The sequence below is a fragment of the Hylobates moloch genome, unplaced genomic scaffold, assembly GCF_009828535.3.
Source record: "Hylobates moloch isolate HMO894 unplaced genomic scaffold, HMol_V3 SCAFFOLD_11, whole genome shotgun sequence".
Classification (NCBI taxonomy): domain Eukaryota; kingdom Metazoa; phylum Chordata; class Mammalia; order Primates; family Hylobatidae; genus Hylobates; species Hylobates moloch.
This window is the reverse complement of record NW_026652286.1, coordinates 84,536,581-84,552,014: the sequence shown is the minus strand read 5'-3', so window position 1 is coordinate 84,552,014 and position 15,434 is coordinate 84,536,581. Positions and strand designations below refer to the sequence as shown.

At 46.1% G+C, this 15,434-nt stretch overlaps 1 protein-coding gene across 4 annotated transcripts in view; it reads right to left on the bottom strand.

The window, feature by feature from the left end:
- DIXDC1 (DIX domain containing 1) overlaps positions 1-15,204 on the bottom strand; it is a 95,236-nt gene extending 80,032 nt beyond the window's left edge. For 2 of the 4 annotated variants that reach the window (XM_058446493.1, XM_032167378.2), the window contains exons 1-2: positions 14,975-15,087; positions 12,979-13,071 (exon numbers count right to left, since the gene is read on the bottom strand). In XM_058446493.1, the coding sequence (XP_058302476.1) occupies positions 12,979-13,035 (57 nt within the window). In that variant the 5' untranslated portion in view covers positions 13,036-13,071; positions 14,975-15,087. Of the gene's footprint in view, positions 1-5,072; positions 5,459-12,978; positions 13,072-14,974; positions 15,088-15,189 lie in introns of those variants that run through there. The other 2 variants (XM_058446494.1, XM_032167376.2) reach the window with 2 other exon arrangements.
- Positions 15,205-15,434: the final 230 nt, after the last annotated feature.

Sequence of the window (15,434 nt, the reverse complement as noted above, 5' to 3'; positions counted from 1 at the left end):
TGCCAGGGTGCATCTGTTTAGCTGGCATTGCCTCCTGTGGGAATGAAGCCAATGAGCCTGGGTGGGGAGAGGAGAAATCAGGCAGGATAGAAAAAAGAAGGTTGGGGAATCTGGTGCTGAGTTGCTCTGTAGACTTAACAAGGCTTTAATTTCTATAGCAAAGCACAGAGGAGTTCATTGTGAAAATGTCTGGAAGCCCCTAATTGGCCCAGTGTTGATGCCACCACTACTCTATGGAGGGCACAAGGCCCTTAGGAGCGATGTTTCACTTTCCAATCTTCTTCCTCACTCACTCTACGTCCCCCTTATGGAGATGAGACCAGACCAAAACTCTGCGTGTGTGTGTGTGTGTGTGTGTGTGTATTTTGTTTCGTTTTGTTTTGAGACAGAATCTCACCCTGTTGCCCAGGCTGGAGGACAGTAGCAGGAACATGGCTCATTGCACCCTCAACCTCCTGGGCTCAAGTGATCTACCCACTTCAGCCTCCCAAGTAGCTGGGATCCCAGGCATGCATGCCACCATGCCCAGCTTATTTTTTTTTTAATTGTAGAGACAGGGTCTCACCATGTTGCCCAGGCTGGTCTTGAACTCCTGGGCTCAAGCCATCCTCCTGCCTCAGCCTCTCAAGGTGCTGGGATTATAGGTGTGAGCCACTGTGCCTGGCCTCTTCCTATATTTCTAAGGGACTGCCAAGCAGATAAATCTTAATGTAAAATTTCAATTTCTACTTTTCTACTTGGAGGAAAACTGGTAGGGAAAGTCTGCCAGAACTTATGTTCAAAAGGTTAAGGTTCAGACAACTGATTTCCTGTCAACCATCATTTTCATAAACCATTCCCCCAACTTTCAGCCTCCCAGGCCGTGCACACCACAGCTGGGCCTACGTTCACTCTTCCCCACAAGTAAGATTTCTGTATCACCTCAATTTTCCCAAGTTTGACACTCTGAGCATCTACTGTGGCACGATCTTAGCTCACTGCAATCTCCACCTCCCAGGTTCAGGCGATTCTCCTGCCTCAGCCCCCCGAGTAGCTGAGATTACAGGTGTGCACCACCACGCCTGGCTAATTTTTGTATTTTTAGTAGAGACAGCGTTTCACCATGTTAGCCAGGCTGGTCTCGAACTCCTGACCTCAGGTGATCCACCTGCCTTAGCCTCCCAAAGTGCTGGGATTACAGGCATCAGCCACAGCACCTGGCCTATCTCTTTTTTTTTTTATTTTTTTTGAGACGGAGTCTCGCTCTGTCACCCAGGCTGGAGTGCAGTGGCGCAATCTCGGCTTACTGCAAGCTCCGCCTCCCGGGTTCACGCCATTCTCCTGCTTCAGCCTCTCCGAGTAGCTGGGACTACAGGCGCCCGCCACCACGCCCGGCTAATTTTTTGTATTTTTAGTAGAGACGGGGTTTCACCGTGGTCTCGATCTCCTGACCTCGTGATCCGCCCACCTCGGCCTCCCAAAGTGCTGGGATTACAAGCGTGAGCCACCGCGCCTGGCCCTATCTCTTTTTTTAAGAGATGGGTCTCTCTCTGTCATCTAAGCCAGAGTGCAGTCACCAGTCACGTGCGGTCACAGCACACTGCAGCCTCTAACCCCTCGGCTCCAGTGGTCCTCATGCCTCAGCCTCTCAGGTAGCTGAAACTACAGGCATGCACCACTGTGCCTGGCTACTTCCTCTTCATTGGTCTGTGAGCTCCAGTAGGGCACAGACTCTATGTTATTGGACTTCTGTGTATTTCCAGAGCCTGGCACAGTGACTGGCAAACACAGTAATTCAGAGAATGTCCAGTGAATGACTGCTTGCATGCATGTACCAGACCAGCAGGGAAAAAATCTGGCCTCAATGAGCAGATGGGTTGGTAAATGTTCAGTCCTTTTCATATCAGTACACTCTATCTCTCCCTATAAGCTCCTTGGAAGCAGGAACTGAGTGTTTTTCAATTCTTTTATCCATCCCCTTTCAATAAATTACTGATTTATGAGTAACTAATGAACAACTGAATAAATGAATGCATATTAGCCAAACCATATTAGAATCTCAAGTCTGTCAAAACCTCCCAACACAAGCACCAAAGTTGTTTTTAAAGAAAGTTCAGCCCCCCAAAAAACACTTGCAGAAATCCATGTTGGCACATTTACAACATTCATAGGACAACACCAATACCAAGTGGCAGAGAAAACAAATAGTTTTGAGGCAGATGCAGATTGGGGAAATTGTGGTCTATAGGAAGCCTGGCCAAGCCATAGGAAATGGGGGATGACAGCCAGGGTGGCAGTAGCCAAAACTCGTGGATAATTCACTGTCCAAATTAACCATGCCATTCAAAGGCACTGCATTGAAAGCACTGACAAGGATCAATTCCATGAGTTATTTGCCAGACATGTTGAGGCCAGGGCTCTGTGTAGGAAATGCGGTAAGAGAAAACTCTGTCATGCAAGGCTATACATAGTGGCAAAAGATTGAGAACAGAAGCCAACAGTGGGTAGAGGGAAGCCAGGATTCAGAGGGCAGGGTTTCTCTCTGCTGCAGGGTTCCCTTATAATTAACCAATTAAGGCCAAAGCTCCATTCCCTGTGGCAGTTTTCTCTGCCATGGAGAATGAGGTCACAGCCCTAACTACACAGACCTATAAAGCATCTGGGTGATGAAGAATAGCTTTAGATGTACTTGGATCATTCCCAGGAGGTGACTGGATACATGCGTGGTATTCGTAGACTCAGTAGGAATTCTCAGAAGAATTAAAGCGTATTCTGACACTCGCTTTTAAATTCCTGTTTACATCCTTATCTCAAGGACTCTAAAAAAATAAATTGAATATTACTGGATCAATTAAGCAATCATTACTGGAGGCTGGAATAGGTCAAATCGGGCCCCATGGATTCTAAAATAACCAATTACACTATTATTCAGTAGCACTAAATGTAATATTGTATGTAAAATGAATTACTTAATATAGAATGTGAAAGAATTATTTAAACTGTAAGGAACCATTCAAATTTAACATTTTACTGTTATTGTTATTTAGATGATGTCAATTTTTCAGAGAAACCAAAAGTACTCATTGGCTATCAGAGTTCAAATCTTAACAGAGAGGAACAGACATACATTAGCTTGTGGAGGGGGTGGAGGGAAGTTTACAGAATGGGTAGAAAAATCAAATATCAGAGAAGGAAAAGAGGCACTACTGCATTATTCTAGGGATCAATTAATTAAAAAGTTATGCATCTGTTGTTTTTATGAAGATTCCATTACCACCACAAAAAGACCACTCTCCCATTCCCCTTTTCCCTTATGCCCTTATGTTTTTCAAGAAGTGGAGGTCAGGGGATATTTATGGAAGCACCAACGCATGAAACAGACGGACAAGCCTCTTAATTTATGTGGCTCTTCGGTCGAAAGGTTTCGAAGTGAAAATGAGCAGAAAACAAAGATTAGGACCAGCTCTGTGCTGGTTTCCTCCTCCTAAACAGACAGTGGGACCATCAAAAGCTGAGTTTTGTTGCTGTTGTTAAGTTGGGGCAGGAGGTATAAGACAACTAAAAGAGCTTCTGCCACAGTTGGTGAATGAGTCAGACTTACGCAGCTAAAGACCAGGGGCAGCCCAAAGGCAGAGAGTGAGAAAAGAGGAACCAGAATATTGGAATCACTCAGAGGTAGGCTTCCTGGCTCTTCTGTGTTTCAACTCTTAGACTATAGCTCTTTGTTAACAATCCCCTTACATGTGTTCAGACAGGAATGATGCAAAGATGAGGTGCCCTGCAGTGCAGACAGGATGCAAGCTCTGCCCTTCAGTGAAGGTTGTGACACCACTTGGCCAAAGGAAAATTCCAACTCGGTTAGGTTGGGACAGCATTTCTGCAGTTTTCCTCTGTTAGGAACAATGCTAGGGCACGGGGGCCAGAACGGGGGAGGATTCTGTGGCAGGTCAGGCTGCAGAGCTTCTTAATTAGAAACAGGAATTAAGGAAGGAGTCTGTAGTGCAGCTGGAGAAATAAAATCTTATACACGAATTCATGAGAATGGTTATTTCTGGGGAAAAGGCTGGAATGGGTGGGGGGGAACCAAAGGCACTTCAGTCTTGCCTATAATGCTCATATTTAAGAAGACAATGTATTCATATGCTGAGTAAAAACTGATTTTAAAAATCTTAAATTTCAGAGAGTCACAGAGAGAAGAGAGAGATGGAAGGAAAAGGAGGGAGACAGAAATGAAGAAAGGCACAACTAACAGCCTAGGTTTCCCTGGATGCTGGGCTAAGACAACCCACAGGAGTAGAGCTTAGCTGCAGTGGAAGACGTATGGAGCAAATCTTGAGGGGAAAGCATCCCAAACCAGAATTTCCTGGGTCACAAGAAAAGCAAATGCAATAAATAGAATTGTAAGAGAAACAAATGAGGACCCCTTGCCGGCCCTAGCCCATGTTGCCTGTCAGATTGAGGCCCCGTTCTTCTGCTCTCACATGGACGGGTGCATGCGCTGGCTCCCTGGGATTGGGCCCAGGACCCAGGTCCCCTCTCGCTCAGTAGCTCCTCTCAGACAACCATGTCCTTGATTGCAGAGAAATCTACTGCCCCGGACTCAGAAAGAGATTCAGACATGAAGAGGGCACTTCACACGGACCATCTACAGTTCCCTGCCCTCTCAAACTTTCTACCAATGCAGTACCACTCCACCCTCCCTTGGCTCCGCTGGTTAGCTCCTGATATAGATGAGCACTTTTGCCAAATATCCAGGGATTCCCTGAGGATTTCCTTGGCGAGAGAAGCTCTAGGGAGGATGGAGACCCCTCTTCTGGAAGGAGGTGATTTCTGAATTTGTGGTCCTGTCCTCTTGGGCTCAGGTAAGCTACCAGGGAAGGTCATGGCCCAGCTTAGCTGTGGGCAGGCGGCCCTTCTGATTTCTCCTGGTTCACCCATCTGCACCGTAAGTACCACCTTAGCCCCTTTGGGGTTCTGGGGGCGATTTGCTCTGGGGTCCCCAGAGGATGGGGGAGGAGGAGGACCCCTTCCGGAGACTGGGCGGGAGACGCTGGGGAAGGGGAGCTGAGGAGTGGGAGGAGCAGGACAGTTACCTCATTGAAGCCCTCCTGCAGGACGTCCAGTAAGTTCCCTCGGGTCAGGCAGGCTAGCATTGTTCTTGCTGGGGGCTCCCCGGGCGGGGTCTGCAGCCCGGCGGCCGCCGCCGCCTCCTCCTCCTCCCTCTGCACACAAAGCCTCTCGGCTCAGCTCATTGGGATCCCTCCGGAGTCCCGCATGCCACTTACTGGAAACCTAGACTGGAGCCAAACTAGCGGCTTGCACTGGGCATGCTCGCACCGGGGCCTCAGCTGGAGGGGCCAGGCGCGGTCGCGGTTCCTATGGAAACAACTGGGCGCGCACTAGGTGGAGCGGCGCTGCCGGGCTGCCCCCAGCCCCGCTTTCCTCAGGGAAAGCCCCACCGGCAGGCGGGCTGGCGAGGGCGCGCGCTGCACGCCCGCACGCCCGCGCACACCCTCCCCCCCGACCCCGGGCCACCCACGGGCGTGTGTGCGTGCGCTACACACACACACACACACACACACACACACGGCTTTTAGGCAAACGTGCTGCTCTATGTGCGCGCTGCGTGCATACACACACACACACACACACACACACACACGTTGACAAACAGGCGGCCCGGCTGGCGTATGCATGCGCTTGCAGCCGCGCGCGCGCACACACACACCAGGCTTGCAGGCGGGTGTGCCCGCGGGGAGGGTGCGCAACACACGCACACACGCACTGCTAACTTAAGGCCACAAACGGCCCACCAGAAGGTGGGTGGGAAAGGGAGTGAGTCATAGGATTTTCCCCCAGACTAACCGAAAACAGCAACCTTTTTCCACATGGGCCCTGGACAGTGAGGTCAAGCTAAAGAAGAGGAAGCAGAAGGGAAAGAAATAAGAAAGAGAAGGAGCAGAGGAAGAAAGGGGGGAAAGAGGATAAAAAGAACTTTAGTTATTGATGGTATCAGAACACATTCAATAGAACAGTGCTAAACATCACACAGGATCACAACAGAAACATCAAGGATGACCAAGGCTTTTCCAAAATTTTCCTATTTCATTCTTTATAAAATAACTGCTAAAATATACAACCCATATTTTAATGTGTTTTAAAATAAATGGGTTTTAATTAAAATAAAGACTGCAAAAATGTCCTGGTGCATTTGAAAGAGTTAGGTAAAAAGCTTCCTCAAGTGAAACAGAAAGCTATTCTAGGCTGTTTCTAGCTATTCAAGTCATAGCCTTGATTATTTATTTTTAGGAATACTAGTCATTTGCAACTCAGTGCAAACTCTTGTTTCTATAGGAAAACTCGAAGCTGAAAAAACATTCATTTTACATTCCACCTCGTGATCCCAGATGGAGAGGAAGGGTTTACAGAGCATTAGGGCTCAGAGAAGGTCAGGGCCTTGTCCAAGGACACAGCCAATCAGTGACAGGCAGCTCAAGGATCTAGGAGTCTACACTTATGATTTTCTGGAAGGCCCAGATTCCTCCTCAAATCTTGATTAGTACCTTAGCAAGAAAAGTCAGTAATGGCTCTTATTCAACCTAATGACCTCTTCAGGTCCTTAGAGAAGAAGAAAATCCTTACCAAGAGCAGCCAGGCTAGCAATATCTTGTCTGAATGTCTAAAGCTGCTAAACACAAAGATGTTTCTGAAAAAGAACACATCTCCCTGACCACAACAGGCAGGGGGCAGAGGACCAGCACAGGTGTTGAGCGGCAGCTGCTGGTTGAATGTAGTGGGTTCAATTCTGGCTAATGCTGGGGAAAAGCTAAGACACCAAATCATTCTAAACCTGAGCAGCCCACAAGTCCGAAGACCACTGTCCTTCATAATCTAGCTGAGGAATTTAACTGCCAAGAACTCCCTTTGGCACTACCGCACTTCATGGTGTAACACCCCCTGAGAGTCACTAACCCATGTCAATTCAACAAGTTCCTTTATAAAGAGAAGCATGAAATTTCCAACAGCACAGACTTGCATGCAACACATCTACATGCATAATGATATAAAACGAAAGTACCTAGTTGGTGGATCCCTGGGTAGAGGATCCTGATTGGTTGAGAGCCCCTCATGCTTTGTACACAGAGCAGAAAATATTGAGACATCACAGGGAGATCCTGCTGACAGTTATCTATGCCAGAGGTGAGCATTTCTCAAACAAGTCTTTGATCAAAGTAGGATCTGTGAGCTCAGTGTTTCTGGAAAAAGACTTATGAAATCACTGAATTTTAAAGCTCCAAAACATTTTGGCCCAACTTCCTTATATCATAGAAAAAGCAACCAAGGCTAGGAGAGGTGCTCACAGTCACTCAGCAAGTCAGTATGGAAACTAAGATCTGAACCAGAGGGCTCTGAGGTCTGGCCATCACAGCACGCTGGAGGAATTAAGAGAGAATTGTAGTGAACTGATTTTTAAAAATGTATTATAAGGCATATGGTCCAATATTGCACTATTCCCTAAAAGTCTATAACTATGTGAACCACATATTCTAGAGCAATGGTGTTCACTAGGACTGTCTGTGAAGATGGAAATGTTCTATATCTATGCTGTACAACATAGTTGGCCACACATGTGGCTACTGAGCACTTGAACTACAGCTAATGCAACTGTGGAACTAAAATTTTAATGGCATCTAATTTTGATTTAAATAGTACAATTTCAAAATATTTGTTCTATTGTCCCCATATGACTATTAAGATGCATTCCAAAAATTATACTATTTTACATACAGTCTGCCTCTCACATTTGGAAAAAGCACGAAATTCCTTCGGACCATATAATGTCCATTTTTTTTTGCTCAGAAGAGATGTTCACCACAGTTATCTTAGTTGGCCTTACAAAGTGGCTCAGGTGAAGAACTGAGCTTTAGCTTCAAACAACACTAACATTTAGTATTCCTTCCATCCTCCCGATCCCACCATGTTGTAATATCAGCATAAGAGCTGGGAGAGTATGAGGGCTAGCTACAAGAACTAGGAATAACTGGGACAATGATCAGGCATCCCATAGTGTTTGTATGTGGGAAAACTGCAAGCCATCTGGGTAGCTGGAACCACTTCCGCTGCTGCAGGGCTGTCATTCACTCTGCCTGGAAGCAGAGGCAAAGAAACCCAGCAAACTGCTTTCTGCATATCTCTGCCATGCTGCCTGATTTCTGAACTTATACCTGGCTTCCTCAGTCCTGCATTATTTTGGCAATAATGGCAGACACTTCCCCCACAAACTAAAAGCTACCCAAATATCTATATATAACAGTAATAATAGCAAAATTGAGCTTATACTATGTGCCAAACCCTGTACTCAGCACTTAGTATTAGCTCATTTGACTGTCACAATTACCATAAACAGTAGGATTTTTACATATAAAGAAAGAGAGGTTTGGAGAAGTAATTTGTCACAGACTCAATAGCTACTAAATAGTAAAGCCAAAGTCCAGGTTCTTAACCATTATGCAATACTTTCATATGAAGAATGCAACATTACATTACATAAGAATACAAGATTACATTACAAAAATATAAATCTATTTTTACTTGAAGGAATGAATGAGCTAGTGGAGGAAACATTAATCACTTCTGTTAATAAATAGAGTAAGATGTTAGCCTAAGTAAGACTTTGAGCCTTAAAACAAAACCATCATTTGGTGAAAATATTGCCTGTGACTTCTCTGTGTAAAAATAAGAAGTGTGAAATTCAAATCTATATAAAATTTAACACAACTATTATGGGCAATAATTCATGACTATAAAGAAACAGAAAGGCAGTTTGAATAAACAAATAATTACAATTGTCAATAAAAATATTTTAAATGACCCTCGGAATAATGTCTTTTTTTTTTTTTTTTTTTTTTTTTTAGAGAGAGAGAGAGACGAGACAAGATCTCACTCTGCTGCCCAAGCTAGAATGCAGTGGCACAAAAAAAATTACAAAATTAATACAAAAAATACAAAAATTAGCCACTCATGGTGGTATGTGCCCATAGTCCCAGCTACTCAGGAGGCTGAGGTGGGAGGATCACTTGAGCCCGGGAAGTTGAGGCTGCAGTAAGCCGTGACTGCACCACTCCACTTCAGCCTGGGCAAGAGTGAGACACTGCCTCAAAAAAAAAAAAAAAAAAAAAAAAAAAAAAAATAGTCCGGGAGCAGTGGCTCACGCCTGTAATCCCAGTACTTTGGAAGGCCAAGGTGGAAGGTGGGCGGATCACCTGAGGTCAGGAGTCTGAGACCAGCCTGAGCAACACGGAGAAACCGCTTCTCTACTAAAAATACAAAATTAGCCGAGCATGGTGGCGCATGTCTGTAATCCCAGCTACTCTGGAGGCTGAGGCAGAAGAATCGCTTGAACCTGGGAGGCGGAGGTTGCGGTGAGCCGAGATCATACCATTGCACGCCAGCCTGGGCAACAAGAGCGAAACTCCGTCTCAAAAAAAAAAAAAAACAAAAAAAAAAAGCACTAAACGGTCTAGCATGTTCTATACTGTGTCATTTAGCACTTACTTATAGGTAATTTAGGAATGTGAATCTTTTACTGTATTCTCAAGCCAAATATAAATAATTTTTAGTATCCTGTATTTTCCTCTCATTCATTCATACATTGTTTCATTAAACATCCACTAAATAGATGCTGAGCACCTCTTATAAGTCATTATATGCCAGGTCTTATTCTTTTAGTAAAAACTTGAATAACTGACAGTTACACATAAATATACACATAACACACGGGGCAAGAAACAAGACTGGAGGAAAGAATAGTAAAAGGAAGACTAGTAAAACTGAGAATCCAATAACTAGTATGTGAGGAAAGAGTAGGCCAGGCGCAGTGGCTCACGCCTGCAATCCCAGCACTTTGGGAGGCCAAGACGGGCGGATCACGAGGTCAGGAGATCGAGACCATCCTGGCTAACACGGTGAAACCCCGTCTCTACTAAAAATACAAAAAATTAGCCGGGCGCGGTGGCAGGCGCCTGTAGTCCCAGCTACTCGGGAGACTGAGGCAGGAGAATGGCGTGAACCCGGGAGGCGGAGCTTGCAGTGAGCCGAGGTCGCGCCACTGCACTCCAGCCTGCGCGACAGAGCGAGACTCCGTCTCAAAAAAAAAAAAAAAAAAAAGAGTATACATGGTGAATGTGACAGACTGAGTGGGCAGAAGAAGGGAAAAAGACAGAATGGTGAAAGACTAGAGTAGGATGTCGCCAAAGTAATCACCAGATGCTAGTACTTAATATAAACCACACCAAAGCAGATATGTGAAAATATTCTACATGAATTTTTTTTTTTTTTGAGACAGAGTCTCGCTTCTGTCGCCCAAGCTGGAGTGCAGTGGCGCGATCTCGGCTCACTGCAAGCTCCGCCTCCCGGGTTCACGCCATTCTCCTGCCTCAGCCTCCCAAGTAGCTGGGACTACAGGCGCCCGCCACCACGCCCGGCTAATTTTCTACATGATTTTTTTAACCTATTCCTGGGTTATGGATTTTTTTTCTTTTTTCACATGAAGTTTTAAAATTCACATTTCAAAAGTTATCTGCCAGTGGCCAGGCGTGGTGGCTCACGCCTGTAATCCCAACACTTTGAGAGGCCGAGGCAGGAGGATCACTTGAAGTCAGGAGTTAGAGACCAGCCTGGCCAACAAGGTGAAACCCCATCTCTACCAAAATAAAAAATAAAAAAAATTAGCCAGGCGTGGTGTCCCATGCTTGTAGTCCCAGCTGCTCTGGAGGCTGAGGTGGCAAAATCACTCAAACCCGGGAGGCAGAGGTTGCAGTGAGCTCAGATCGTGCCACTGCACTCCAGCTTGGGAACAGAGTGAGACTCTGTCTAAAAAAAAAAAAAAAAATTATCTGCCAGCTAGCCTGTGGGTATTATATTAAGACTAGCGACATCTGGTGGATATTTTGGAAGTGACACTTGAGTTTCTCTATGACTGCACTGAAAACGCACCCCTATGCCTCTGGGCTATCAGTTGATCAGGTGTCAGAGCTCCACATCAGTAATTACACTAACATCAAATCCATCTTTCTGCAAGATTCAAGGTCTCATTGCAACAGGTAGCCCGATTTCTATCAAGGACCTAACTCCTAACTGATGTCCAGCTGCCTTCTGAAAGATGTATACAAAATCTGATGACACAATTCTTTTACGAGGTAATTTATTATTTTAAATGTTGACAGTCTTTGACGTAGTCTTTTTTAAATTATTTATTTATTTATTTATTTTGAGACGGAGTCTCACTCTGTCACCCAGGCTGGAGTGCATTGGCACGATCTCAGCTCACTGCAACTTCTGCCTCCCGGGTTCAACTGATTCTCCTGCCTCAGCCTCCCGAGCAGCTGGCATTACAGGCACCCACCACCACGTCCAGCTAATTTTTGTTTTTTTAGTAAAGATGGGGTTTCACTATGTTGGCCAGGCTGGTCTCAGACCTCAGGTGATCCACCCCCCTCAGCCTCCTGAAGTGCTGGGATTACAGGTGTGAGCCACCGCACCTGGCCTGACATGTCTTTAAAAAAAGAGACAGTGTCTCACTCTATTGCCCAGGCTAGAGTGCAGAGGCACAATCACAGCTCACTGCAGCCTCGACCTCCCAGGCTCAAGCAATCCTCCCACCTCATTCAGCCTCCCGAGTAGTTGGGACTACAGGTACATGCCACCACACCCAGCAAATTTTTGAATTTTTTGTAGAAAGGGGGGTCTCGGCCAGGCACAATGGCTCATGCCTGTAATCCCAGCATTTTGGGAGGCCGAGGCAGGTAGATCATTTGAAGTCAGGAGTTCGAGGCCAGCCTGATCAACACGGTGAAACCCCGTCTCTACTAAAAATACAGGAATTAGCTGGGTGTGGTGGTGGGCACCTGTAATCCCAGCTGCTTGGAAGGCTGAGGCAGAAAAATCGCTTGAACCCGGGTGGCGGAGGTTGCAGTGGGCCAAGATGGTGCCACTGAACTCCAGCCTGGGCAAAAAGAATGAAATTCCATCTCAAAAAAAAAAAAGAAAAGAGAAAAAAGAAAGAAAAAGAAAGAAAAGAGGGTCTCACTATGTTGCTCAGGCTGGTCTTGAACTCCTGGCCTCAAGCAATCCTGGCATCAGCCTCCCAAAGTCCTGGGATTACAGGCATGAGCCACTACCTCACCTGGCCTGACATAGTCCTAAATAAGGAAATTAATTATTTACAATGTGGGGGGCAGGGGTGAGGGAACCTAAAAGTCCAACAACAGAGAAGTGGTTAAGAAAATTACAGCCATTATAATGCTTACCAAACATGCCCACATTAAAACAAACATTTTAACAATTTTATGTTAACGTTAAGTGAAACAAAGCAAGTTAAAAAGTTTGTGCAGCATGTGATCTCATGTTAAAAATATACTAACACAGTGAAACCCCATCTCTACTAAAAATACAAAAAATTAGCTGGGTGTGATAACATGTGCCTGTAGTCCCAGCTACTCAAAGGCTGAGGCAGGAGAATTGCTTGAACCCGGGAAGCAGAGGTTGCAGTGAGCTGAGATTGCTCACTATATATATATGTATATATAGAAAAAAAGACTGCAAGAATATTTTCTAGAATATTAACAGTGTGCTTCTGGGTGGGAGAATTATGGTTTGCATTTTTTAAAATCATAGTTTGCAATATTTTTCCAATGCTCTGTGATTAACATACATTATTGCCATAATAAACTTTAAATCTTTTAAAAATGCATATATTCTGATTAATTGCTAGAATTTCTCAACCCCTGCCTCCTTTTATTAATTCCAGAAAAAGATGAATCGAGGTCCAAGAGAGCTATTAATAGAATTTCCACAAGAAGGAAAAGCAAAAAAAAAGACAAATATATTAAAATTCTGTTCCAGGATCTGAGTCCTGACGGAGAAATCCCCAGAAGTAGAACTGTATTGAAATTCCAGTAACATCATCACACTTTTCATAACAGTACACCAAAAACTTACAGAAGGCTCTGTTGGCAGCAAGGAGTTACTGAATCTCATAACCACTTGGGTCCACATCTTCAAGAGTCCCTAGAAGACACGAGTCAGGGCCACCTAAAACAGGAAGAATAAGAAATGTACAAAATAACAGTCCAGGAAAAAAAAATTTAAAGCTAAACTAATTGAGTTGGGGCCAGACCCCTCCCCAAAACCTACCAACTTAAGTCATCTTGAAGTATCAGAAATAGGACTTTAGTTAGCAGGAAGTCCAGCTGAAGATATTACAAGCACAACAGGGCTATCCCAGTGGCATTTAAAAATTTACTTTTTTTTTTTAGAGATAAGGTCTCACTCCAGCACTCAGGCTGGAGTGCACTGGCGCTGTCATAACTCACTGCAGCCTTTAACTCCTGGGTTCAAGCGATCCTCCCACCTCAGCCTCCCAAGTATCTAGGACCACAGGTGTGCAGCACCACACCCAGCTAACCCAGTGGCATTTTTAAACCTAGTTGCTTAGGTATTAATACTAATAAAGTGAAGAGTAATACTCCCCTATCGTTAGTCAAGCAACAATACATTTTCCTTTCTTCCTATATCAGTCAAGGACCACAGGAAGTATTCTGAAGATAATCAGGAGAAATACTGGAAGCTCTGCTACTGGCATTTACTTCCCTCTATCCTCAGAAACTGAGTTTTAACCCAGAGAGACAATATGTGTAATTCTTTTTTTTTTTTTTTTTTTTTTTGAGACGGAGTCTTGCTCTGTCGCCCAGGCTGGAGTGCAATGGCACGAGCTCGGCTCACTGCAACCTCTGCCTCCCAGGTTCAAGCGATTCTCCTGCCTCAGCCTCCCGAGTAGCTGGAACTACAGGCACGTGCCACCACGCCTGGCTAATTTTTGGTATTTTTTTAGTAGAGATGGGGTTTCACCATGTTGGCCAGGCTGGTCTCCAACTCCTGACCTCGGGTGGCCTCCTAAAGTGCTAGGATTACAGGCGTGAGCCACCGTGCCTGGCCTGGCATGTTTAATTCTAAGGCAGAAATTTGTACATAGCACTTTCAGCTTACGAAGTACTATCATCTACATCATCTTATTTGACTTTTGCAGTAAATAATCTTTGAAAACAGGGTTAATGTTTTTACCCTCTTTTTTTTTTTTTTTTTTTTTCCTTTTTTGAGATGCAGTCTCGCTTTCCTGCCCAGGCTGGAGTGCAGTGACTCAATCTCAGCTCACTGCAGCCTCCGCCTCTCGGGTTCAAGCCATTCTCCTGCCTCAGCCTCCAGAGTAGCTGGGATTACAGGTGCCAGCCACCACGCCCGGCTAATTTTTTGTATTTTTAGTAGATACGGGGTTTTGCCATGTTAGGCATGCTGGTCTCAAGCTCCTGACCTCAGGTGATCCACCCACCTCGGCCTCTCAAAGTGCCGGGATTATAGGCATGAGCCACCACACCCGGCCAGTACTATCCCAGCCCGACCCTGCTTAGCTTCCAAGATCAAATGAGATCGGGCGTGTTCAGGGTGGCATGGCTATTAATTTTTGTATTTTTAGTAGAGACAGGGTTTCGCATTTTTGGCCAGGGTGGTCTCGAACTCCTGACCTCAGGTGATCCGCCCGCCTCAGCCTCCCAAAGTGCTGGGATTACAGGTGTGAGCCACCGCGCCCGGCTGATACTATTATTGCCAACTTTTCTGTGTGCGTGTGCTACAATTTCATTTTCAGTACTCTACTAGTCTTCAGTCATCCCTCTTAGGGACCAGCAGAGAAGCAGCGGTATTTGGGGAGAACGGAGAACAGACTGAGAAAGGGGAGTGCGTTACCCCTCCTCCCCAAGCTCTGAAAGTCTGAAGCAGGAAACTGCACGCTAAGAATGTACAAGGCTGAGAGCGGGTTTGGTCTTTGAAATTTAGCCTCCTCCTGCCCACTTCATCCTCTCCACCTCTGCCTGTCCCCAGTTTCGATGTGGATGATCAACTTGGGTAATATTTTTGTTACCCGCCACCTTTCAGCACCTACCTCTTAAATGATGGGTCCGTCTGGTTCAGCATCTCTGTCTTCAGCCCTCCTGGACTCGGCCTGCCAGTGCTCTGGCTTTGCCGCGGCATTCCCGCTGCCATGGTGATGCGAAGGCCGGCCCCAGGACCCGCCCGCCTCCAGCCAGCCCGAGCCAGCCCCTGCCGGCCTTGGTCCCGCCTCCGGCCCGCCGGATCCCGCCTCCTGCAGGCCCTGACCGCGCCCCCTGGACCCGGATCCCCCGACTGCCGTTCCGGATCCGCCTCCCAGGAGCCCCGACAACAACCAATCCCGGCATGGACCCCCGCCCCGGGAACTGCGCCCTCTGCCAATGGTAGCCCGCTCCCCTTCTCCTAAACCCCACCCCCCTCCAGCTCCGCCTCCAGCCGCGGCCTGGGGGTGGGGCCGGAAGTCCTGTCCACTGGCTGGACTTTCGAACCGCCCTTAAAACTGGGCGGGATCC